At 34.1% G+C, this 26,368-nt stretch overlaps 2 protein-coding genes across 4 annotated transcripts in view; one reads left to right on the forward strand and one right to left on the reverse strand.

Moving 5' to 3' along the window:
- alphaSnap (Alpha-soluble NSF attachment protein) overlaps positions 1-26,368 on the reverse strand; it is a 242,775-nt gene that overhangs the window by 132,591 nt on the left and 83,816 nt on the right. The window lies entirely within an intron of this gene.
- On the forward strand, positions 5,413-12,896 carry LOC149375280 (uncharacterized). Its single transcript, XM_089589267.1, is given in 5 exon segments — positions 5,413-5,499; positions 6,943-7,012; positions 7,015-7,068; positions 8,197-8,702; positions 12,822-12,896. Coding segments are annotated over 5 exon segments (792 nt in total).

The following is a 26,368-nucleotide window of genomic DNA, read 5'->3' on the forward strand; positions in this document are numbered from 1 at the left end:
TTATGAGAAACTAAGGCATATAGTTATAAGATGTTTTTAACATAAAAATAAATTAACACACCAAGAACTTTATACTCAATAATCAGAATTTTAAACATCATAACTGCACTAATACACATAAGAGATCAACTATCATGTACTTTCATATATATTACTAGTATGTATGAAGTCAGTCTGTTTACCTCATGGATAGTGTAGAAAAACAAATAAACAAATTTTGAATCCTAATAGAACTTTTTCCAACGCGATTAAGAATTTATTTTTAAAAGCAAAGTTTTCTTAAAAAAGTATATACAAATATTTCTTGAATAAAGAAGTAGAGCTTGAGGTCGTATTATGTAGTCAAATTATAAAAAACATTCTACGCAGACAGTGGAAGGGCATTGAAACACAAGAAAAATTATGTGAGGAGGCCATGGGGGCAGAGGGGGCTCGATCTTATATTTATAGGCTTAAAATAACCTAGAAATAAGACGAATTTCCCCTTAATTTGTGAGGGTGGCGGGAAGAGTGGAGATATGGTGAATGGAAAATTTTGTTTGCGTACAGAAATAAAATATTAATGACATAGTTAAACAGGTTTTGTTCAACCGTACGGAAAATTTAATATTTAATTAAATTAGTGAAAAGAAAATTTACATTATTACGTATTACATTTTAATCAGTTTTCTCTGCTAATGTATGTCTCGATGACTTTCTGCACCTGATGTTGTATCATAATTAATATCCACAGCTGCTGTTGTATCTTGGTGATTATTTTCGATTTAATTATCCTGGAAACTTGATGAAACTGCCTATTGTCTAAACATATAAACAACAATGAAGTGCTCATCTCCAAAATCGGTCTTCGTACAATCGGACATTTTTTTCCCATCTTTTTCACCATTGCAACGCTGTAAAAGCATACAAAACACAGTCATGTCCACAAGTAGTAGCGTTCAATTAAATGACTGCGTCTTTATCTAGTACTGATAATATTTAGAGTAGCTACAGACAGGTATTTGTTCAATGGTAGGCGTGCTTGAAACTGATGCAACATCGCTATAAGAGTCGTGGGTTCAATTCCTCATGAAAGTAGATTGTTTTTCCAAAAAGCTGTTTTCATCACAAGAAGTTCCTATGAGCCCCAGCTATTTCAAGGCGGGTTTTTTCATGGAATTTTCCTTCAGATTAATCAATACAAATTCCAGCAGCGCGCTCAAAAAAGTAGTCGTGCGCAGCTCCAACTCCCGCAACCCGTCCAGACATAAAAGCAGGCACGAGAGAGGAGTGTTACCCTTAGAAAGTCTCATTGGAAACATTTTGAAATTGCCCGGCAAAAAATGTGCAGAAACGAAAATACTCTACTACTTTTACTTATTGTAGTAAAAAAGATAAATCTAACATGAAAATTCTTGTATTACATAAATACAAAACGATTTTTCATTATTATAATATTGTATTGTATTTTTTTTTTTTTTTAAACCGTGAAAAAACGGCAAGAAACAACACATCATTTACTAAGCTGTACACCGCCCACACGACCAACTGCTGAAGTAAGTTCACATTTTTAGAGAGTTAGCAATCAGTATTATGATGGTCAAAAAGGACATAGCCGTGACTGTGGTCGTGATTGTGAAAGTGTCCAAGGTCATAGTGTTACACAAGCATGTGCCAATAATAAACATGACATGCAAATTGTCTTACCAACACGTAGCCACAATCGTCTTCGATGTGTGGGTCATTTTTTTTTTAATAATGTAACAAGACTACAAGGTATATCCAGGGCTAATAGTGCTTCTCTCAAGAGTTAAATTGTCTGTATACCTTTTATTATGGTACCGATGATAACAATGGGAAACCTAATAATGCAGAGTTGAATGACAAACAGAAAAGGTAAAAACAATGGGATACGTTAATTAACTCTCTTACAGGCAGTAACCAACTTGCTAAAAGATGAAATCTTGATGGAAACTAGCTCAATGGGCCTTTTTTAGTATTCAGTGAATTATTTTTACAATAGGGGAAATAGATTATCGTTTAATAATATGCAAAGTGTTTGTATTTCAATCGTTGTTATACTATTTTCCCAGAGAGAGCTGTTGCTGCTGCTGCTGATACTACTACTAACTTCTTCACGGTATGCGTAAGCTTTTCAAAGACCGTACTGCTTGTAGTCTCGGTCAGGTAAGGAGGCTTTAAACTGACGATATACCCCTTTTTTAAAACTTCTCTTAACTTTTTAATTCTTTAACACAATGCTATGGACACTTGCACACATTATTTATTAATAGTGTCATACTTCTGTAGCCTGGACGCTTCAGACTATTAGTGAGGGCTTGCTGCCACCCACGATCTTGTACTGAGCGAGAATAAAGGGTAAAACTCAATGCAGTGACTGGGGTTACTCAGGTATCTCTACCCTACTCGAAATCAATTAAGTATATCGTTTACCATAATCAGTCCCCTGGTAGTACTTGTTCCTCTACCAGCGAGTGCGCAGAAGTATATGAGCATTGCGTAATAATGTTGACGTAGAAAAGTAAGGGTGCCGAACCCCCATAGACATATTTCAACCGCAGGGCTATCAAGGTGTACAACTATTGTAATTCTTATTGTCTACATTAAATATGCTACTGGAAGCACAGTTTTGAATTACTAAATTTTTTAATTGTCCTTACAAATGATAAATATGTTTTCTCAATAATAAATAAAAAAAAAAAAAATATGTCATTAGCATAAATATGGTTATGTAGATAAAATCGAGTAAGGTGCTTTATTACGCATTAAATATTAGTATTTTATGCATTTGATGCATAAAATACTGACCGATTTTTTTTTTAACCTAAGCTTTTTTGCAATAAAATAATCCTAATAATTACTGTTATAAATAAATTATTAAAATAAACATATATAATAGAGTTGCAGAACGTATCAATAGTTTTAAGGGCGCTTATTTCGAACTGGATAAACAAATTATGTCAAAATGGTAAATAATTGTATAATTACTTTTACAAATTAATTAACAAGTTACGTAGGATCATTTTGTATGTATAAATCGAATTCAATATAATTTTAATGGTTTTTAAGGGTGCTTATTTGGAATGTTATAAGCAAATTATGTTGAAATAGTAAATAATTGTACTAATAATAAAATAATTTACAAATAAATTATGTAGGATCAACAAATATGTATATTTCGAGGTACATATCGTGTTATTGGTTATTAAGGGTGCTTATTTCGAATTTGATAAGCAATTTAGGGTAAAATGAGAATTAATAATTTTTTGTATATACACGTATTTATATATATATATATATATTCATATTAGTGGGGCTGACGCCCCCCTGCGCGCTCCGCACGCTGATCCCCCACTAACAGATTAAGTAGACAAAATAACGACATTACTCGTGTTACTATCAATGCAAGCTGAGAATAAGTTCACAACAGCAGAATACGCGACTCACAAAGGAGTTGATAAAACAGATGGTAACATACATATTAATTTTCTAATAGAATTTTTAAATTATATCAGAAAAGGTCTTCCACCACACGAATTAAAATTAAAAGTAAGTGCAATAGTAATGTTGATGAGAAATTTAAGTACATAAGACGGTCTCTGTAATGGCAAAAGATTAAAAATAACAAAATCGTTGAAGTATAATAAAGAAGCAGAAATAATAACGGAAGGAAAAAAAGCAAAGTTTATGTTCTTCGAACAAAATTAAATACTGGCACCTCATCATTATTACCTTTTTTTTCTATAGAAAACAGTTTCCCTTTGTATTAGCATTCTCTATGTTTATCAACAAATCACAAGGATAGAGTTTTGATTCCTTAGGATTGTATATTAAAAAACTTTTATTCTCTCACGGACAACTATACGTTGCTTTATCAAGATGTAAGAATCCAAAAAGAATTTTTATTTAAATTGAATCAGAGAATGAATAAGAAATTAAAAATTTGTTTAGTAAGAAATTTTTCAGTAGTTAAAAAAGTTTTAACTTCAAAGATCGTCACATTCAAACAGACATATGTTAATTCATAAAAACCATGAAAAAAAAATATGTGCAAAATGTGGAAAGGGTTTTAAAAAAACAGGTGGGCTAAAATGACACATAAAATGTCAGAACAATAAATTAACAGAATGAATTATTGTTTCGAAAGCTTAATGGTGTTTGTCTATTAAATTATACCTTCGACTGAATTTTGTCTTTTTGTAAATGAAGTTCTCAGTTAATAAAGAATTTTGCATTTGGGTAAAGTACACATGGACCAAAAAGAGATTTTTTAAAAGTTCAATCAAGTTAAACAAATAATGGTCCTTCAGAGACATATAGTGAGTAAGGGGGAGAGAATAGACAGAGGGAAACCAATGATCAGAGACTTGAAAAACCCTAAAAATGAGGTATGACTCAGGTACTAAATTACATATACTTTTTAACGTTTCAGATGGTAAAAAATTTTATAAATAAGTATTTTTTAGAGGGGAGGTAGAGGGAGAGCGAGGGAGAACTGAGGAGGAGCGGGGGGGAGGTTACTCGAATATAATTTGATCAAAAATGACGTAAAAACAAGCAAATAACTATGTGAATAGAGGGGGAGCGTTGGGGGAGTGGGGGGGCTGAGACTCACTTTCGTTAATATAACTATTCAATATATATATATATATACATACATATATATATATATACATGAATTAATTCGATGTGAAATGTATTTTAAATAGTTGTCGAATGCCTGCTTAAAGATTTTTTTGGCTCTCACATGGTGGCGCCAGCTGTCATCAATTATGAACTACGGCTGCAACAGGCTTCTTAAGACATTCCTTTCCTATCAGACAGTCGTCTATGTAAGGACAAGTAATTTTGAGTGAGTGCTATGTAGAAAGCACGTGTATTTCATTTTGAGGTTAATTTTCTCCATGTTGCAACGTGTCAATGACTTCAGTGTTAATATTTTGTGATAGTGATTTTCTGTAGGTACAAAGTGCGTTATAATGTTCAGTTTGCACGTGTAAGCAATAACTACATCAATAGTTTGAGAATCTGTTTGTTTTTTAAATCAAGTTGAAATGGGTTTAACTTCTTCAAAATCAAAATCGAAAAAGTTAAAAGAATTGACGGAAATACAATTGACTAAATCTTTTTATAATGTAAAACAAAGTTTTAATCCTATTAAGTATGCCGCATCATAAACGAGTCCATATTTTGCCACCTTAAACAAGAACTTTAGTGTTCTTCAAATTAATCCAAGCATAAGAGGAGACACAAGTCCATTTTTGGTTTCAAACACATTAATTCAAAACAAGTTAAATTCTGACTCTTCGTATAAATTGTTGAGGCTACATCAAAGACATACAGGAACATTTTAAAAAAACGACAATCGTCAACAAAATCATCAGCAAAATCAGCAACAAAATCGACAGCAAAATGAGCAACAAAGAGCAGTCATTTGTAATAACAATGTTTTACCAGTATGTAATTCAACAGAAAGAGCAAGGGAATTCGGAGTACAACGTATGTTTCGAGTAAAATCACAGAAATCTTGTGATAATAAGGATTAAACAAGAAGCAAATATTTAACAGGAAAACAAAGTATACATCCTTCTTTAAATGGATTGGAGGAAACACATACGTGTATACTGATATTATAATTACGTACGCCTATATTACAATTGTTAAATTTACAAAAACGATATTCTGATTAGAAATCTGACCAGTAAGTTTTAATTTTGTACATAAACTTTTAAAGTGCTTTATAACAATGTACTTTTTTTTTGTAAAATTACAAATACTCATTATTATCAAAGATATACAAAAAAATTTCAATTACAAAAACAAATGTTTTAACTTCACCCAGCATTATCTCCACATAAAGGTATTATACGTTATTATATTTTTTACTGAAAGTTAACAACAAATAAATCTTTTGTACTTGCTACGAATAAAAAATTAATGTTTTAACGTAATAAAATTTCAATTTGTATTAATTTTCATTTTTGGATGTACATTATACTGTAAGTATTTAATTATTATTATTTTTTCCTTTTCTTTTTATTTTAGAGAAAAAAAACAAATAATTAGGAGCCAAGACATAACATATACACAAATGCCTCGTTAAATAATGATCCATGCTCGATACAGGACTCTGTCCGTATACCAATAGAATTTAATAATACCCTGTACAAGTATAGTGTTACATGTGCTCAACCAGATCTTACTTTAAATCATAATAGAGATATTCTACCTGAGCCAGCTGGAAATTGTTTGTTTTTTAAAACTTTTAAATCTTACAATTACACTTTTACAACTGAGACGGCTACTACAACAATCTTTTTTTTTGTGTTTATGTTCAAATCCCAAAAGTGCAAATGAGATACTCTCTAGTGACCACGAGTCTAGAGACATGGATTGCATATATATATATATTTGCAAGATTATATGATACAAATATATGCATGCATTATCACTTTATTGATGTAAATATTAACATGGAAAGACAAATCTTCGCTCATTTTAAAGTGAACGATTTTCCGAATTTTTTTCATTTGCATTTAACAAACTTTTATTTTATACCTTTAATTCCAGTTTCAAACATTATTTTACAAAACAGAATTGATATTGAAATTATTTGTGAGCCTTCAGATAGTATTTCGGAAACTGATGTTGACCCAGAAATAGATAATAATGAAGTTGTGGCGAAATATACGAACTATGATTAACACGCACAAGCACTTTTAAATTTTTCTACTAATTTTCTAAATAATAATTGTTAAAAAATTTTCTTAATAAAATATTCTTGCACGGTTTGCGACAGGCTTTGATGAAAAAAAGATAGAAAATCGTCATCTGCAGCACATGAAAATATTCTGTAATCAATTTTACCGGTGAATAATCACTTTTTTTAATTTATACTCTTAAAAAAATTTTTATGTTTAATAATTATTTGTATGTTAATAGAATTTCGTTAGAGGCATTGTTGTAGTGGCAATTTGTTCTACGTGTAAAAAATGTTTGGACAGAAAAAAATTCTATTTTCATCTACATACAACTGACTTTCACATCCAGTCATTCCATCACATTTACCACGGTTAAATTTTATTGAACAGTTTTTATTTCTCTAAGAATTCCATTTATGCAAATAAGAAGACTCCGACATGTTCACGGCCAATTTGGTATTTATGGACAAATTATTAATGTTCCAATTAATGTTAAAACAACAGTCAATAAACTTTCAAAAAATATTTAAGACGACCATTTTTTTTTTGTACACATTAGGAAAAAGTTGATACATAAATCGAGTTACGTTCATGGTCTTGTAAAAAAAAAAGATGTTAAGGACTGGTAATATATTTAGTGCAGACACCACTGTATTCATTTTATAACACTTCTGTCGAAGAGGAAACCTTAAATATTTATTTTGATGATGCTGAGATTGATAATGATAAAGTTAGTGAGCTTGTTCAAAGGGAATATTATCTGACAGCTCAACAGCAAACTCTTATGTGGAATAAAGATAAAATGTTATACATTGCACCTGGCGAAAATAATGTGCCTATTAGTATTTTGTTTGATGAACACGCTGAAGAGCTTTCATTACCAACTATTTATGGTGGTCAGTTTAGAAATTACAAGGAAGGAGTTAATGGTACTTCATTTATGCAATCTACTAGTGAGCTTCGACGTACCGATCGTCGGGGTGCAGATCCAAAACATCTTTTGTAATTGGCTGTTAAAATTATGAGACAGCGAGTGCAAGATGCTGTTAATAAAGCTTTCAATCATATTGGCCAATATACTAATATTACAAAAGAGCAAATTCAGTCAGAAAATTATATAAACAGTTATATTGAAGGTAACCTTGCTTTTCTTCGATGTATACCTAATTCTGCTTGATATTGGGCTGATCGAAAAAAAAAATCTTTTTGCGATTGATAGAAAATTAGGTGCACCAACAGCTTTCATGACTATGAGAGCAAACAAAGTTGGATGGAACAATTTATTAAAATTATTGTATAAATTAAAACACAATGAAACAGAAGTTTCTGATGAATTTTTTGCAGAGCTACATTAGGTCAGAAAAGCCAAAGTAATCAATGACGAGCACACTTTCACTTGTTATAAAAAAATGGATCCAAATAAAAAAGAAAATTGTAGATTGAGCACCTTTCGTGCTATCAAAAAAAACTGTGACATTGATACCAATGAAAAATACTGATTCGAATTTTTTTGAAGAAAATTTCAATAATTATAAGAAACATTACAGTCTGATTCGAATAAATTTACAAAATTTTGATTACGAGGATTTTGATGATTTTCATTGTCACAATGGCATCATGTTTGACGGACATTATTATGAAATTATCCGTGCTGGCATCGCTGGACCAAAGTTGTTTTATCGTCGAACGTCGTCGGAAAAATGGCGCAATACATTCAATCCATTTGTTTTACATCATTTAAAATCTAATATGGATTTTCAAATTAATCAAGATGAGTATTCTTGTGCCGCTTACGTTGTCGAGTACGTTAATGAACACAATCGAGGTATAAGTAATTTACAACGACAAATTATTGAAATTATGAATGAAAATCCTGAATTTAGTATAATTGAAATCACAAGAAAAATGAGTGTTGACGTTTTTAATTCTGTTGGAATGTCAACACAGGAAGCTTCTTGGTACTTATTGCGCGAAGCGATGGCAAAATTATCTCTAGCAGTCGTTTGTATACCTACTTTTCACCCTACAAAACGTATGAGAATAAAAAAAAACTATCAAAGAACTTAATGAAATAGATGACGATTGTGTTGATATATGGAGAGAAAATGTGTTTAATAAATACGAAAAAAGACCTGATAGTCTCGAAGACGTTATGTTGGCACAGTTTGCTGCTAAATATTATTTGAATAATAAACGAGAATATACTTAAAGGCAAAAGCTTAGAGCTATTAGGTACCGTAACTTCGATATGTGTGGCTTTAATGATTATGCACGAGAAATGGTACTGTTACACATTCCTTTTAAAAGTGAAGAAAATAATGTTATAACTGAACATAAGTTCATTAAAATATATAAAGACAATGACGATCTAATTTGAGAACGTAGAAAAGAGTTTGAATCTAACTTGGATATACAGAAAACTCTTGAAATTTGCAAGCAGTTGCATACAGAAAATGATGGAAACGCTGTTTTAGACGAAGGTTTACAACATCAAGCTAACATAATTTTTAAACCCAACCCGTATGAACTATTGCTTCACAATCCTGAAGGTACTGTTAACACTGATTTGCAACGTGCATCTTTAAATAAACTTGGTGTTATAGCAAAAAAAAAAAAAATTAATAAAAACTGAACAGTTTTACGATTTAATGAAATCTGCAAACAAAGAGCAAAGAGAGCTCTTAGATACCATTATTGATTATCTTCAGAAAAAACATGAGTCACCTTTTCAAATGTTGTTGACTGGTCCTGCAAGGCGTGGTAAAACATTTGTTATCAAACTAATGTAAAATTATACAATAAGTTCATTGACACCGATGATTATAGCAATGCTTACGTAACCTGTGCTTCTACTGGTAAAGCTGCTGTAGCAATTGACGGTACAACCATTCACACTGCTCTCAAAATTTCTTTTTCAAATCTATTACTGTTATCATCAAAACTTTTACAATTATACACATGTCTTTTTAAATACGTGTAAGTATTAATCATTGATGAAATAAGCATGGTCAGTGCAGAACTCTTGGTTAAGATTGATACGCATCTAAAACAAATTACTGGAAATCATAAAGATGATTTTGGAAACATTGACGTTATTTTTATTGGCAATTTAAGTCAACTCCCACCAGTTAGACTAACACCTATTTATAAATCAATTAAAAATTGTATGTTTGGGCCTTATTTATAGTGAAAATTGAAATCTTACCATCTTACTTAAGTAACGAGGCAAGCTAATGAAAAGTTTTCTTTTATTTTAACAAAAATTGGCAACGGTGAAGTATTATCAAATGTTGAACTTGATATTCTTGAATCAAGTTTTTTCACAAAAGCTGAAGTTCAAAGATTGTGCCCTGATGGAGTTCGTTTATATCTTAAGAATGTAGATGTTAATAGTTACAATAATGAAATTTTACCACAATCACCACACAAAATAATTTCTGCAGCCAATAATGTCATTGTTGGATCAAAAGATGTTCAACATGAAAGTGCTCTTAGACAAAAAATACACAAAATATCAGTAATAGATACAACTGGTTAACCTTACATTATTACTTTTGTTTAAGATAAGTGTTATCTCATCACTTCAGACATTGCTGTATCTGATGGCTTAGCCAACAGCGCTGTTGGTAAGTTGGTACATTTACATTTCGATAAATATAATATTGTTTGCCAAGTTTGGTTAGAATTTCCTGATTACACTAAAATTATTAAAAGAATCAGAAAAAGCTGCTTCATTCGCAATAAAAAATAGAATTAACAGATCTGCCGTACCAATAGAATTACGAACATCAAATATTTCTTCAACAAGAGACAATGAAGTTACCGTTTAACGAAAACATTTTCCTTGATAGCAGTTTCTGCTCTGACAATTCACGAATCACAAGATGGAGCGTTCAATCAAGTTGTTTAGCAGTATGAAAAATTGCATTCGCAATCACTCGTTGACGTTTCACTTTCTCGTGCAACGAGTCTTAAAGCCTTGTACATTGTAACACCTGATAACGATCCGACTAAGTTTAAATTTTATCATAACCGTCGACAAGCTGCTTTGACTATAAGTTTAGTACAAGAATTTCAAAGGCTCTCTTTAAATTCTCTAGAGACTAAAGCTCAAATGATTACCACTTTCATTTCAGGTAAAAGAAATATGTCTATATTATGTTTTAATATTCAAAGTCTAAGGAAACATTTACTTGATTTGAATGATACAGTCACTAGAAAATGTAATGTTCTAATGTTGAATGAAACATAGATGGATAATAATCAACAAATCGACATACGACAATTTAACTGTATCGTTTATTTTATACGTGACAATGCAAGGTCAGCAGGAGTTGCAATATATCATAATATTGGTGATACAGTCAATATCGTTGGTCTAAATATTCATATGACAGTAAAAAATACCCATGATTTAAATGTTCGAACAACAGATACTGCAGACATTTGTTCAGCCATATCTACAATGGAAAATGGCTAAAAAATACTAATAGTAGCCACATATGTTTAACCTAATCGAACAACAGAAGATATAATTGATACAATTCATTGAACACTACTGGAGTATACTGAAGGAGGTGCACAATTGCTTGGCAAAGATTTTGATAAACTTCCGCTTATTTTAGCTGGTGATTTTAACATAAACTTTGCTGATAAAAAATCGAAGCTATTGACCAATTTTTTATTCCAAAAATTAAACTTAACTATAAATAATGATCCTGAAAAACATTCAACAAGGTATGGGACGACGATATATGCTATTTTTTCTCGATATCTAAATAAAATACAGACAGAAACATACGTGTCTTATTTGAGTTAACATAAACCAATAGTTTCTATTGTCGAATGTGATTAAATTTCATATTTAGTTCATTATTTGTAATATAATTTGATATATGTTAACATATGCGCAATTTTTGTATTCTTATATTATAGTAATAAAAATGTTTTACATTTCACTTCAATATTTTATTTCTAATCCACTTCTCTAAAAATATCTTATGTTTTAAAATAAAACTAAAATTGTATCAACTAGCTTCAAAATTTCAAAAAAATGAGTCAGAAAAACATTAATTTAGAAAAATATATGTACAGAAATTAAATGAAAAAAATTTTAATAAGACGCAATGAAAAGCAATTAAAATTTAAAATAAAAAAGAAAGGTATAAAATCAACAACAAAAAATTCAATGAGAAAAAAATAAATAAACGAATATGACATGATAAGAAAAATAAAATGCAAAATAATGTAAAAATAATTAAAAAATAAAATCGAAAAAAAAGAAATGAAATCAAAAAAGACATTGAAAATGAAATGAAATAAAAAAAAAATTTAAAAAAGAAATGAAAAAAAAATAAAATAAACTTATTTAAAAAAAAAATGAAACGAAAAAAAGGGAATGAATTAAAAAAAAAAATAAAGATAAAAAAGATAATGAAATGAAAAATGAAAAAAAAAAAAAAAAATTGAAACGAAAACAAAAAAGACAAGAAACAATGCAGTACTTATTCTTATAGAGCTTCGTTCTTCTTATGCGTCTCGCAATCCCCTTGTTACCTGAGAAATTGTGTTTCTTCATTTTATGATGTTATTCGACACACATCTTATGTTAAATTATTTTCCGACACTCATCTTATGTTTAAAGAACTTCGTTTTTACCGTGGGTCCCATGACTTATTTATACCCCCTGGTTTGTTTCTTTTAATTTTTTAATTTTTTTATAATTTCTTTTATTTCGTTTGTTTTAAAATTTTTGCATTGAATTTTATATCTTTATTTTTATTTTATTGTATTTTTTCATGTCCTTTTAATTTCGTTTTTTTTAATTTTTTCATAACTTCTTTTTCTTTAATTTTTTTTAAATCCATTTTCTTTCTTTTCATTTTTTTTCCATTATTTTAAGCAGTGAAATTCGTTGTAAAAAGATGCAGTAAACCTTTTGATTAAGAAATCTGGCCATTCAAGGAGTCTAAGGGCTTCCTTTTGGTGTATAACATTGTGAGGTGATGCTCGTCTTGATCTGGCTCATGTTCTATGGTAGTTTTGACATAGTAGAACCAAATACCTCCATTAATTTACTTAATATACTAGTTTTGAAAACTCTCAAAAGATGGTCCCTAGCCGAGGGCAGAAGACTCGCCGTATTTGCTGAGCGGTGCGACCTGTGAGCAGCCGAAGGGAGATCCCGAGAGCTAGGCTATACCTAGACTGCGTGCCTAAATGAGACAAACTGTCTTTGGCTCCTGCTGACTGCAAGATGGGAGGCTAGGTCTGATCAATCGGCTTAGGCTGGCTGTACTGCTGCAGTGACTTCGCTGGTTTGGCGGGGGCCTGTTGGGCCAAGCTGGTGTGGGAGTTAAGAAGCTCTTGTCTGGCTTTCGCAATTGCTTGGTCTGGCGTGTGCCTGCTTAAATCAGTGTTTTTGCTGGTGTGGCAATTTTGGTCTTTCCGCGCTGCGGGCCTTTTTCAGTGTTCTTAGTTAGGGCATGAAGCTCGAAGAAGTGGAGGTGAGCTTGTGTGGTAGGGCATGCTATATCCTGAGGTTACGCACCCAGTTCAGCACCACCTCTTACAAACATGTGTTGGGGAGGCCGCGACGGCTGCCTTCATAGATGGGAGGATCTAGATGGGTCGGTGGGGATCCCCGAACAAAACTTTTATACAGCAGGAATGGCACTTATTATAACAAACAAGAAAGGAGGAAATGGAGCAAGTGAGCTGGATCCTGACCTGCTAATAGTGCCAAAGAGCGTGAAGAACGCTTTCTTCGAGGTTCTGGAGAGAACTGTAGTCTTGAGTATTTCGTGCAAAAAGTATGACAACATTCAGGGTGACATAACACACAATATCCAAACAGTGGTTGAAACGTTTGATGGTCTAAACCAAATAAGAGGAAAGTAGCAAAGGAATAGTCTCCGAACCTCTGAAACCAATACGATAGCAACTGCGAGAAAAGATGAGAGAAAGAGAAGCACTAAAGGGGAAACGGCCACTCCAGTGGATAAGAGGAAACAATCGCGAAAGGCAGTCAGTAGTGAAAATACGGTTCCGACCATTATCAGATAATCAGATAGAGGAGACAAAAAAAGAAACTCTAAACAAATGGACTGATAAAGTGAAGAGAGAAAAAAGTAAAATTCTGGAGAATGAGATTTAAAAAGCTGCAGAGAAGCGGCAAACCAGAAGGCAAACTCGCCCAAGGACTAAACCAGGAGCGGTCCATGTCAAACCAGCTGAGGAAAAAAAAGTAAACCAGGAGCATTAGGGGCAATCGGATCCCGTATGTTGAGGCGTCCTCAGCGGCCACTGCGGTTCTCAGTACAAAAGACGACTTACAGCTCGGCTGAGTCTACTGCAGGTTCGGCCCTGCGAAAAGTAAGCCTAAACAATACTTGACTGAAGCATGTTGAAGGTGTGGTATGAGTGGTCACAAGGCTTGTGGCTGCCTCACCAAAAAAGTGGAGAATACCTCTGCCAAGAAATATCCCCAACGCTAATCTCCAACATACAGCAGAATGTGCTGTATGTGCAGCTTTCAAGGTGGCTCAAGAAGTCAGGCAGACACGATGGCACTGATCCTGCAGAACAACCTAGAGGGATCTTAGCTCTCGCAGACTCTGCTTGACCTATACTTATGGGACTCGGGAGCGGCGCTGCTCATGATAAGTGAGCAGTACCATAACTATCATGCTCGTAATGCAATTTCACAGGTGTGGTGGCTGTTATGGTCAGCGACTGGGACATGTGCGCGGTTGCCAGTTCTAGAAACGGTAAATATTTCATGTGGTTCAGGAAAGGTCATGTTACCTATGTAAGTTACTATATTTCCCCTAATATAACGATCGGCATTTTTCAGAAGCAGCTCGCTGCTCTTGAAGAGAGCTGTATTTGCGTTAAGAAAGAGGGGTGATGTGGTTATTATCAGCGACCCAAATTCCAAAGCCTGCGCTTGAAGTGAAATGCAAACCGATACGAGGGGGCAGGCGATGTTGGAGATGGCCTGAAGCCTCAACTACACCGTGTTAAACTATAGTAACAAAACGTCGTTCAGGCGAATTGGAACCAGGAGTTCAATAGTAGATATAATGCTTGCAACGCCTCACATGGCAGGATGGGTGTCTGCCTGGAGGATTTAAAGGACTACTCGGCGAGTAATTAACAGTTTATATCGTATGAACTTAGTGAGTTGCGAGGTGCTGTATTACGAGAAGCGCTCAAGGCGCTAGCCCTTGAATAGAATGTTGCAACTTAATCGTAATATTCTCCGTGAAATCTTGGGCAATGCACTTCCTCAATCTGACCTAAACGCAATTTCTGGACTAGCTGAGGCAGACCAACTTGTAAGAATCACCATGCCATGGATCAAAAAATGGTATGAAGATTGTATTCTTGGGAAATCGGCAAGGTCAAGACGAAAATCGAACTACTGATGGACCGAAGAAATCGCTGACATGAGGAGGGAGTGTCATACACTCTGTCGCAGATCTCAATGATTCTAGCGAACGGAGGATGTGGAGGAGAATGGCACTTTACGATGATGCAAAGAAAAAACTGCTAAGAGCAATCAAAGAAAGCAAAATCCGTTGTTAACTTGAGCTGGTTGCCAAAGTTGTCAGGAAAACATGAGGCCTGGGCTGCCGCAATAACACAAAGACTGAGTGGCTTGGGGCCAGTGGGGCTTATGGAGCCGTCATTTATGCAGAACGTTGTTGAGGATTCTTTCCTAGTACATCTGAAAGTAGAGCGGACTAAGACGACTGTAGTAGACGAGGTTCCATTGTTTAAAGCCTCTTTCTTCTGGACAAGGGTAAGGGTATATCTGTGAAGCTGGCGTCATACTGCTCATGCTACTGCTACTGCTACTGCTACTACTACTACAATCTTCACGGTATGCGTGACCTTCTATAACGCTCGTGTAGCTAGCCACTTTTTAACTCTAATTAAGATTGGTAAAGTCATCGAGGGAGTAGTACAAACTGAACAACCACTGAACAATTAAGAGAGTTTATTTCTTTTTATATTAGAACTATGAAGGCCTCTGTTTGAAAACTTCTCTTCAATAATGCCTCTGAAGGTAAAAAGGGTGACCGTGTTATAAATTCAATAAGTCATCGATGCCCAGTAAATCAAACAGCTATTTGTACTTCTAAGTGCTTTGTATGTAACCAGTCTGATTATCTGGTGTGATGATTTTTAGACTAAATCTTGGCATAAGAGAGAACACCATATTAATGAATTTTATTTATTCAAAGAAAAATTAGGATTGTGAAAGTCACTTTGTTTATTCACACTCAGGCTTACTTAATGATCGTTATGTGGTCAGTCTTCCATTAAAATGCCAGAGAGAAATTAAAAAGATTTCAAAAGAGTTCCTACCGATCAGCACATGCTATGTTTAAGCAATTTAAGAAACGTTTACATACTGACCAACAGTTGCGAGGGAAATACACCTCTAGATTAAAAATTACGTCAACACTAACAGGAAAAAATTAAACTTGGGAAAACTCAGTAACAATAAAAAAAGATGTTTCAATTCCTGAAAGTCTTACCTCCTTTTGTAAATACAGTCTTAAGAAGAATTTTATAAAAAAAGTCTCAACACTGAAAATTTTTGTCTCAAATATCTAAAGGGTTATTGAATAAAAAACATGAAGACTTGTATAACAAATCGAGTAGATTCATGGTGTTGGTTGGGGCTCCCACCACTTTATCGTTCGTATTTTTATTGTTGTTTTCCATTTAGTACCAGATATACCAATCTAACTATTATGAGATTTATCAAATATTATACATTAAACGTTGAATTTGTATGTGTTACTTTAGTGATTGTATAAATCTTTGTTGACGTATTTGGTGCATAAGTTTTTTTGAAAGCATTTGTTACTTTGCTTCTATAGACTTTATCATTATCTATAAATTTCAGAATTTTTCTTCATAGCTCACCTTGAGAATAAAAGCGTATCAGAAGTTTAACTTCATGCGTCAATGTAATATCTTTCAGTTTCATAAATGTTGTGTGATGCTTTGGCAGTAAATCTAGCAATTTATAGTTGGTATTTAAACTGAATTCAACCCATATTCTTTTTCATTTAATCTGTGATTTAATTTTTCACACATTGATGCTTTAAGGTTACTGTAAGTAACATAAAGAGTGAATTTTGACTTTTTCATAAGATATTGAGAAATTTGATACCTAATTCTCTACTTCTATTGGTTCGTTTATTTTTTAGTACTCTTTCTTAATTAAGTATACATTTCATTGCTGCTGTGACGTCATCCCCAGTTTTGGGTTTCACTGGTACGGCCTACGCATACTTTTAAAAATATGTTAACAGTACGCATGTATCTATAACCTTTGTTTCTCTAGCATACGGTACTATTTCAACGAGATCAACATGCCGTGTTTTATTCAATCTTTCTTTATCATACTTTTGACGTAGATAGTTACGGTGAGCTGGTTTGTATAGTTCTTCCACTACAATTTTCTTCTTACACTCTATCCTCGTCGGCGTCTGGTAAATGAATGTAAAAGTAGATCACTACTACAACCAGTATACTTATCTGCTCTAATTATCATTTAAAGTACTGTTAGAAATCTGAGATGATACTCCATTTATAATATTTATTTCCTTCTCCAAATAAGCTATTTTTTAAAAAATGAATCATTTGAATTACTCATCTTTGTTTTTAGATTATCATACTCATTCATAACACTTTACATACGACTAATGCCGATGGCAACGTTTAGGTTCGTTGCTACTGCCACATTGCACAATCTTCTGATTTATAAATTGTACTGACTATCAGCAATGACTTTGTATTTAATCCCAGGAAGACCTCAAATGCTGCTTCCAGTCTTACTTAGCTTACGTCCCAACACGCTGATGCGTATTGCGATACTAACTTAAATTTATCTATGATTCAGTATATGTACCCTTCTCCTCGTAACTCTGTAATAATTAAAATGATCCCATTATCATGACTAAAGTTGAATGCCAATCTTTCAGCTATAAGTAAGCGTAGACGATCTACCATTTTATTTGGATTGTCTCAGTGTACATAATTTACTTGCTGCTGCGTTGGAGTAGCAATTTTACAGTAAGGTAAAAATGATCCTTCCTTTTTTACTGAGAAGATCAAACATAGGAGCAGTAACTTCATTGATTTTATTACTATGATGCGTTTGAATAGGTTCGCTTTTGCTAAATCCCTTTTGATGTGCACTGGGAGTTTCCAGAAGTACATAATATTAATTTAAATCATCCTGAGTGATGCAAGTTGTATTAAAATGTTTTTCTACAAGTGGTACCATTTATCTAATTTTTAGTCTTCTTTCCAAAACCCATACACCAAATCTGAAAAAACTTTTCAGTTTTTATCAACTATTTGTAAAAATTGGTTTCTTAAAAATATTTTCATTATCACTGTCCATCTGATTTCGAATAGTTGTTTTCATATCATCGGTATTGTCATAATTATTACTATGACAAACTTACAGTGGACTCAAACAAACGACTCTTTTTATTCACGTCACCATTTGCTGTAAAGAATCTAGTATAATAGAAACTAAGAAAATTAGATTACACCTAATTTTAATAGGTCTTTGAGAATCCGATATTAAAATAGTGAAAATTTCGATTATTAGTACGCATTTGAGCAAGCGCATGCATAAAATATCTATAATTATACATGATAATAACGTTACACGTGATTAGCGCATTTGAAATACTTTTACATTTGCTATAATAAATGCATTAATACATGTAGGAACGGTTGATCATGCAATGCAGAACGAAACAAGAATTTTTACGATACCACCCCAAAAATGGTACTTTTGTCCAATTACGCGGGACAAAAATTGCTTTTATTTAAAACTACTATTTGTGCATTTGACAAGACGTCATACATGTATGATCAACTCTTGTTAGAACGATTGCTACAGGCTGAGGTAACTCCTGATATAGGAATATTTCCTCTCCAGAAGCTTCTTCCACTTCAACATACTCCATTGGCTATCGCTCTTTGTCTTCTTTTACCTTCTTTACTTGTAGACAATAAATACGATGATTCGTTTCTCTAGAGCTCAGTCATGATCCAACCTCCGAAGAGTGATGATCATACATAACATGGTAAAAAAAGACGTGGTCTCCTGAATAGCATTGTAAACACTTTACCCGTTAAACTTTACACACCTGGCTATCAGTACTGCAGTCCAGGTGCTAAACTTGTAAAACTTCATGCCAGAGGTGATCCAGGTATAAATCCACTAGCGGCCCTCCGTCTCGGCTTAGTCCAAGACTTACTAAATAACACAACGTGGAGTGTTGACATGTAATGTGAAACGTTTTCAGTTAGAAATTTGACACACATTCCTGACACATCTCAGAACAAAAATCTTCTTATTAAAAACATATTTTTTCGGAATCCATTAAGTTTATTTGGTCAAATAATAAGCTGTGAAAATTAAGAAAAATATAATCATGCTGAAAAGTACCGTTAGTTCTTTATGCTATTAGATAATCGTTGGCCATAAGGAGCCGCTGATTTTCAGTTTTTACCGTATAATTCACAAAAAGTGCTATTTTTTAGACCTGTTAAAATTTCAAACTTCCAAAACATGTACATTGAAAAAAAAAATTTTTTTCTTTTATCTCACAACTTTATAACCAGAGCAACGAAGTCCTGAACCTTATACCCTACATTTTTTATTGCCACAAAAACACGAATACATTTTTCACTTATTTAAAAATCTGAATTAGGATCTTTGAAGATTTCAGAGATTGCTGTGAGGGTACAATGAAAAGCTGATCTCTCACGTAATGGATTCTTTATTTGTCGATTTTGACACTCTTGTTCTAATCTTGATAAATTTTCTGCGTCAGTTTCTTCACGTCTAAAATTGTATTTATTAGATACATTTGAAGTTTTTCTTTCAATTCACCCTCTTGCAACTTTTGGCAGGCTTAAAATTTTTGTGACCCATAAAGGCTGTTTCTGTCAACATTGTTAAGTTTTAATAAATTTGTTGGCAAGGTAGTTCGACGTCCAATGGCCCTAAAAAAGACCGGTGAGCTTTTTAAGTTAACTCTTTCTTGACTGCAGTTAACAGTAATTGTGACCTGGATACCTCAGGGCGATCTTTTCTGGCTTGCTGTTAAAGATACAGACTGATTGGGAGAAAAATTACAAAGTCCGAAGCTTTGAGGCTAGTTGTAGTGCTCTTTCCCAACGTCTCCCGGTATAACGTCGAAGACGTTGGTGTCTAAAAAACCTTTTTTATTTGCAGATTCAGTTGTTTTGGTGATGTTAGATGGGGAGATTGGTTAGTGATACTTGCCCGGTAAAGAGTGTCCCGTTAGCTCAAGTTTTCTTTTCTTCATAGCTGTTATAGGTTTGCCTAGCGCAGACCTTGGAGAGGATCGGTGATTCCTGGTTGAATGCTTAGAGTAGGGAGGGTAATATAGGGTCATCGGTCACCGGGTTTTCCAGCCTTGCGAAGAACAACTCCGCAGGTGACGTCTGCCAGTGAATGGCTGACTTGGTTTAATAGTGCCTGTCTTCAGTTAATATAGTCTTTTAGTCGACGAATCGCTTCCGGAAATGGTAGTAAAAATGTATTTGTTTGTAAGGTAGTTTACACTTAGGTGGCCCCTAAAAAGAACCGATGAAATTGATGGTTAAGTAGGGAACGTAAATACTTATAATGGCCCTAAAAAACGCCAGTGGTGAGACTTCCAGGCTATTCTTTATTATTATTCCTGATGATGAAAATTTGGCTACTGGTAGATTGAGTCTTACCCTGGAAGTCTTTATGTACGAAGACTGTGATGGAAGAAGGTACATCACTGACCAAAGAATATCCCGTCTTCGGATCGTTCTCCGGATAACTAACCACTCATCGTCAGACGGGAACATGTGGGTATGCGCTGGGGACACGACCACTAAGAAGGTAGCCGTTGTGGCTGCCCGTGCCCTTCAGAGCTGTCTTTCCTGGCTCACATTCGTAGCCAAAAATTCTCTGACTGCACCAGGCGGGATGGTAGGACTGCCACACAACTCTGAAGAGTTGGAGTAGGTTGTGCTCTGGCTAGATATGTCTCCTGGTATGACCCCACAGACGTCATCGGTTAGACTAATTTTTCATTGGTGGCACTCGTCGAGATTTAGGGTGAATGGAGACCTAGGTCCTTTCCCCCTTAGAGAAGAGTGTTGTCCGTAATCGGGATATCCAGCTGCACAACTATCATCTAGATTCTCTATGCAGCTCGATGAACTGCCGGAGGACGACTAAATTATTTTTCGAGAAGCTCCGGCTTATGAAAATCACACTTATTTGATTATGTTGCAGGTAGCCTCGATTTCATGTCAATATCACCTAGCGGATCATACTGAACTAAAGTGAAAAGCTGGCTTTTTTTTTGAAAAACTTTCAGCTTATTTATTGCTATTGTTACTAAATTGAGTAAGATAAAAACTGTACTAAAACCGTCTAGGAAGTGTCATGAATCAGTGTACAAAATTTCTGCAAAATCGGTTCAGTAGTTTTCGCGGTTAGCGATTACAACGGTTTTAGCGACTTTCCTTTATATATCAGTAAGATAAGACTAGACGAACCGTGCAAGGAGCACGACAAAGCTTCTTCTCAGAATCAAAAAAACATCGAAGCTAGAAACTCAGCAGATAGAGTCTTAGCCGAGAACGCTTGGCAAAGAGTTAAAGCCGGAGATTTAAGTACTAGGGAAAATGCAGCAGCTCTAGCTATTGCGAGTACTATGAGGCTAAAAAGTTATTTGGGTATGGGGGTAAATAGTAAGAAGCGACTGTGCATTGCCTTGCGTAAACTCATTAACGCTGCATTATGGAAAATAAATAATAAAAACAAAGATGCACACAAGGTTATTACTTTGGCTTTTAAGGGGGCACGTAGTGCACTTAAGAAAGCAAGTGGTAACAAAAGTATAAAAATACCACGTATCTCACCTCTCCTTGCTCGAAGTGGCAGTGTTCTACCTCTAATACCCTTATTTGCTAGTTTGAGTGCGACCGGTGCTCTAGCTAATGGTGTAGCTGGAATATTGAAAAGTATAAATGCTAGTAAGGCTGCTAAACAGCAGCTGCAAGAAAGCCAAGGAAACAATAAAACTATGGAGGCTATTGCACTTGGAAAAGTTCTCAAACTTCGACCATACAAAACTGAATTAGGTGTCTACTTAGAGCCATACGCAGGAAGTGGTTGAAAAAAAAATCAATGAAATAAAAATCCCTCATCGAACTTTAACCAACATTAAATTACTTTAATATGCTGAAAAACTAAAAATTCCCCATTTTCGTGGGGCATTTATGCAAAATAACTTACCTTCAAAAGGACCACGATATCTTAAAACTGCTATAATAAATCTTGATGACAAGCATGAACCTGGAACTCATTGGGTAGCGTATCAAAAATATGGTGATGATGTTACCTACTTTGACAGCTTTGGCGATCTGCAGCCCCCTTCAGATTTAATGCTGTACTTGACAAGGTTAAGTATGACTATCAAAAATATCAAGACTTTAATTCTCTCATCTCTGGGCATTGGTGCTTGTTATTCTTATCGAAGAGATTGTCAAAAATTCTATACGGGAATGTTATAATCAGAAATCATTAATTTGATTTTCAGCAGTCATGGAAGAAACATGGACATTTAGTCTGCCTGATACTTCTTTTGTACTAGAAGCGCCGTATTTTCCGCTTATGTTATCCTTAAAATACAACTACGCTCTTAGCTGAGTAGAACTCCTTTCATTTAATTCGATTCCAAATATTGACAAAGGTAATAATAAATTTTACGTAGGTAATCAAGTGGTCGTTTTTCCAACAGATAGCTACGAAATTCGAGATATCGAGTCATTTTTAGTAGACGTCTTACAGCCTAAGGATATAACTATTGATATCAAACCCAACAATAAAACGTTGTGTAGTGTAATTATCTGTAGTCATACAATTAATTTTAGACTAAAAGATTCTATAGGCCATCTCTTGGGTTTCACTGAACAAGTTTTAGAAGACAACGCTACCCATAACTCAGCCTTACCGGAGGCTATTTTCAAAGTAAACACATAACAGGTTAAGAACAACATCACTACTGGAGTCTATATAAACGGAAAAAAGGTTCATACAATCCACGAATTTTTTCCAGCGATCCCGCCAAGATACTAAATTATTGAAATTCCCTCACAAATAATTTATTTACCGATCATTGGGAGCACTATTGATCACATACAATTACGTATAGTTGACCAGGATGGAGAATTAGTCACTTTTCGTGGAGAAGTCATAACGATAAGGTTGCACATAAAACCCTCACAATATAATGGGAGTTACGTAGAATCATAAAACGTATATAAGCTGCTCGACATGAACTTCTGCACTCCTCTTAACTTGTATATGTATTTTTTTTTTTTTTTGTTGTTGTATCAAGCATGAAAAAGATTCTAATTATTCAGTCACCTGTCACCTTTGACGAGTCCATTGCGAACTATGAGATCCATGCTTATCAACCATACGTATCTGCAATTAGACGTGTGATAAATGCTATAGAGATAGATAAATGTAAAAATGTGGGTCTGACGACCCTCATAAAAAATTAGCTCACACTTAGTCCTGATCACGATCTAATGACTGAAAATGCCAGTTAGTTTGATATTTCGGATGAAACAACTATAACTAATATTAACGGCTACTTTGATGTCTTGATTCCTCTGCATATGATTGTTCACGCCAATTGTGAACTTTTAATTTTCTCTATTCATTTTCTAATTTTCTTTAGCACAATACGTTAAATGCAATAGTTATATTTCCTGGAATTGTAATAGCCTTATCTTTGCTTTATCATCTAAAAGTAACACTTATCAATTTTATAACTTTCACTTTACATTTATACATACTTTAGTTTCAGAACTTACATTTTCTTATCTTATCTCTTTTTCTACTCTGACTCATATGACGACTACAGTGTATATTTGTATAGTTAACTTTAGTTATTCTCTCCGCTATTATTGTAATAAATCAGATACGTCTCAACAAGCAAAGAGCCAACATCAATTGCGCTCTGAGCTCCACTACCCGCTATTGTAAATATATACGCTATTAAATAAACGCTATTTAAACTACTACCACTCAACAGTTTATTGATCCTCAGTAATTCCCGAACAATCAGTATTAAGATCCCCGCGTTCATCAAGCATTTTTTGCTTGAACGTAACAATGATATTGGGCTTCACTGAAGACTATCGCAAAATTGTTCTTAACGTGAAACATGAACTCATACTTACGAGATCAAGAACTGATTTAAATCCAGTCATGAAATCACAGATAGTGGCTAATGGCTACGCTAACGTAGTACGAGTCTGGGCAGAGTTCAAAATAGAAATATCGAAATTTGAATGGCATATGCCTTATGCAGTGCTGTCGAATCATCATAAGATTCGACTGCTTAATTATTTACAGAAAGATAAGTTCATATTTATGAGTTTACGAACTTGGGAGCTCTATGAACATCCACTCTTGCTAACAACATCGAAACTCATTTGGACAGTCAAAACGTCCTATTAGTTGGAAAAACCACGCTTTGTAATTTTAGCTTTCTAGACGAACCGTAAAAATAAAAGAGGAGTTAATGCTAGTGTGTTTAATCATTGCAACATAAGGAATGTAAAAATCTATGAAAATTTGCAATATTATCCCTATGGTGATCTCCATCTTGATACAGCAAAAAATACCCCACTGTTAAGCAAAGTTTAATTTTTAATCCATATATCTCTCATCGTCCTTGATTGCTCCAAGCAAAATGAATCGCTAAAAAATGCTCCAGTTGATGTAAGTTTGGTATTTGAATCTCACGATAACTTTCCCGCCAACACATCAGCCTATTACTTAATTCTACACGATCGCATTGATCAATACAATCCGATGAGCAGAGATGTCAAGAAACTCATCTAAAGTAGTGGTGAAAGTAGATGGTGGTAGTGGGGGTGAAACTGTAAAGGCTTGCACCTAGCTCTCTTAACATCATTCGTCTTTCAACCGTTATGGAAATAGATCACAGCAGCAGCAGCAGCTGAAACAGACAAGAAGAAGAGAACACGCGAAGACATAAAGAAAGGGAAAAATTCGAGAAGAGATGCGAGGAGTGAAAATCAGTACAGAAAAAATCTGAAGACAAGTCTGAATATAAAAAAAAATTGTGGTATTTTTTTAAAAGCTACTCATATATCACACAAACCAACTGCCATGGGACAAGGTCAACGTGCGAAAAACAAAGAGTGCAATAGAAAATACAAATAGTGCGAAAAGTTCATTGACAGGTATTTGAAGTGGACTGAACAGAAGAAGAAAGAAAAAGAATCACGAAAGAGTAATGAAAGATAGTGATTTATTGAGAAGGATGAGAACGTCAAGTTAAAAAAAAAAATAGTGAGAAGGAGTCATCTAAAGGTCCTAAGAACTTGAGACTAATGGATTACATGATTACATAGTTGATATGTGAGGGTACTCCAATGCTTCCACTTGACGACGCTATGCGGCAGCACCACCGTAAGCAGAAATTAGAGCCGCGCAACTGGCTCGCGTCGATGCAGCCCAACCTGACGACTAGCAGATTCACGCGCAACTACGTGCGTTGAGCACGCGTCGATAACTCTTGCAGTGATCTTATATTGATTTGTGACTTAATAAAATAGAGTCATGATGTATCAATAAATATTAAGAACATATTTTGTATTCAGCGTGTGTTTCATTGTGTAACTCCATTCACCCCTTTCACCCAAAACTCCAAATATGAAACGTTTGTAACAGCCTGTCAACGATTTAGTTCTTAAGGAGTTAGCTATACTAGCACTTTAGTCTGATGGTGAACCTATAGTATTTTTCTTCAAATAGCCACTCCCATGGCAACGATTCTCAGAAAAATACAGAAGAAAAAACTTATGGTTGGAACGCTGTTTCCATGGTATACCATAAGTCAGAAAATTTTCCGTATAATACTATAGAAAAAATTCTTAGAGAACACCTACACAATTCTATAAAAGTGCATGTAATTGGTTCATTGAGGAAACAATGGTTGGAAAAATTCAAATTCATTGTTCATGATATTACTGATCTGGGCTATTTCCCAACTAATAAAATAAACCCAGCCACTATATGCCCGCATCGCAATGGGGCGCACAAGACCAACTGTGCGCATCCTAACGTTATACTGTACAAAAAGTTTCCCCTAGATTGTCCTGAGTCCATGGAAAGAGTGTAAACGTTGCTTTTCGTATTTATTGAGCTATAAGGTCATTTTTTACTGTACGAAAGTAATCTAGCAGTCAATAGACGAATCAAACTAATTGTCCTGGTTTTTTAAGCTACACTTTTTTAGAAAGGTAAGAGTTAATGATTGTACCTCACAGATAAAAGCGTTTGGTTAGGGCTCTTATGAGACATGCTGCTTAATTAACATAACGGACGTAAAAAAGTTTGTTAAACCACCTTATGGGTATAAACAGCAGTTAAGGCATGTTGAAGTTATTATAAGCCATTTTTTAAGTTATTTTTAAACCATCTTACAGTTATTTTTAATGCATATGTTAGTTATCTTTAAGACAAGTTCAGATAATGCTAGAGTCATCTTTAAGACATTTTG

The sequence above is a fragment of the Copidosoma floridanum genome, unplaced genomic scaffold, assembly GCF_036245765.1.
Source record: "Copidosoma floridanum isolate Cflo_tuat_1 unplaced genomic scaffold, Cflo_Japanese_pri ptg000008l, whole genome shotgun sequence".
Taxonomy (NCBI): domain Eukaryota; kingdom Metazoa; phylum Arthropoda; class Insecta; order Hymenoptera; family Encyrtidae; genus Copidosoma; species Copidosoma floridanum.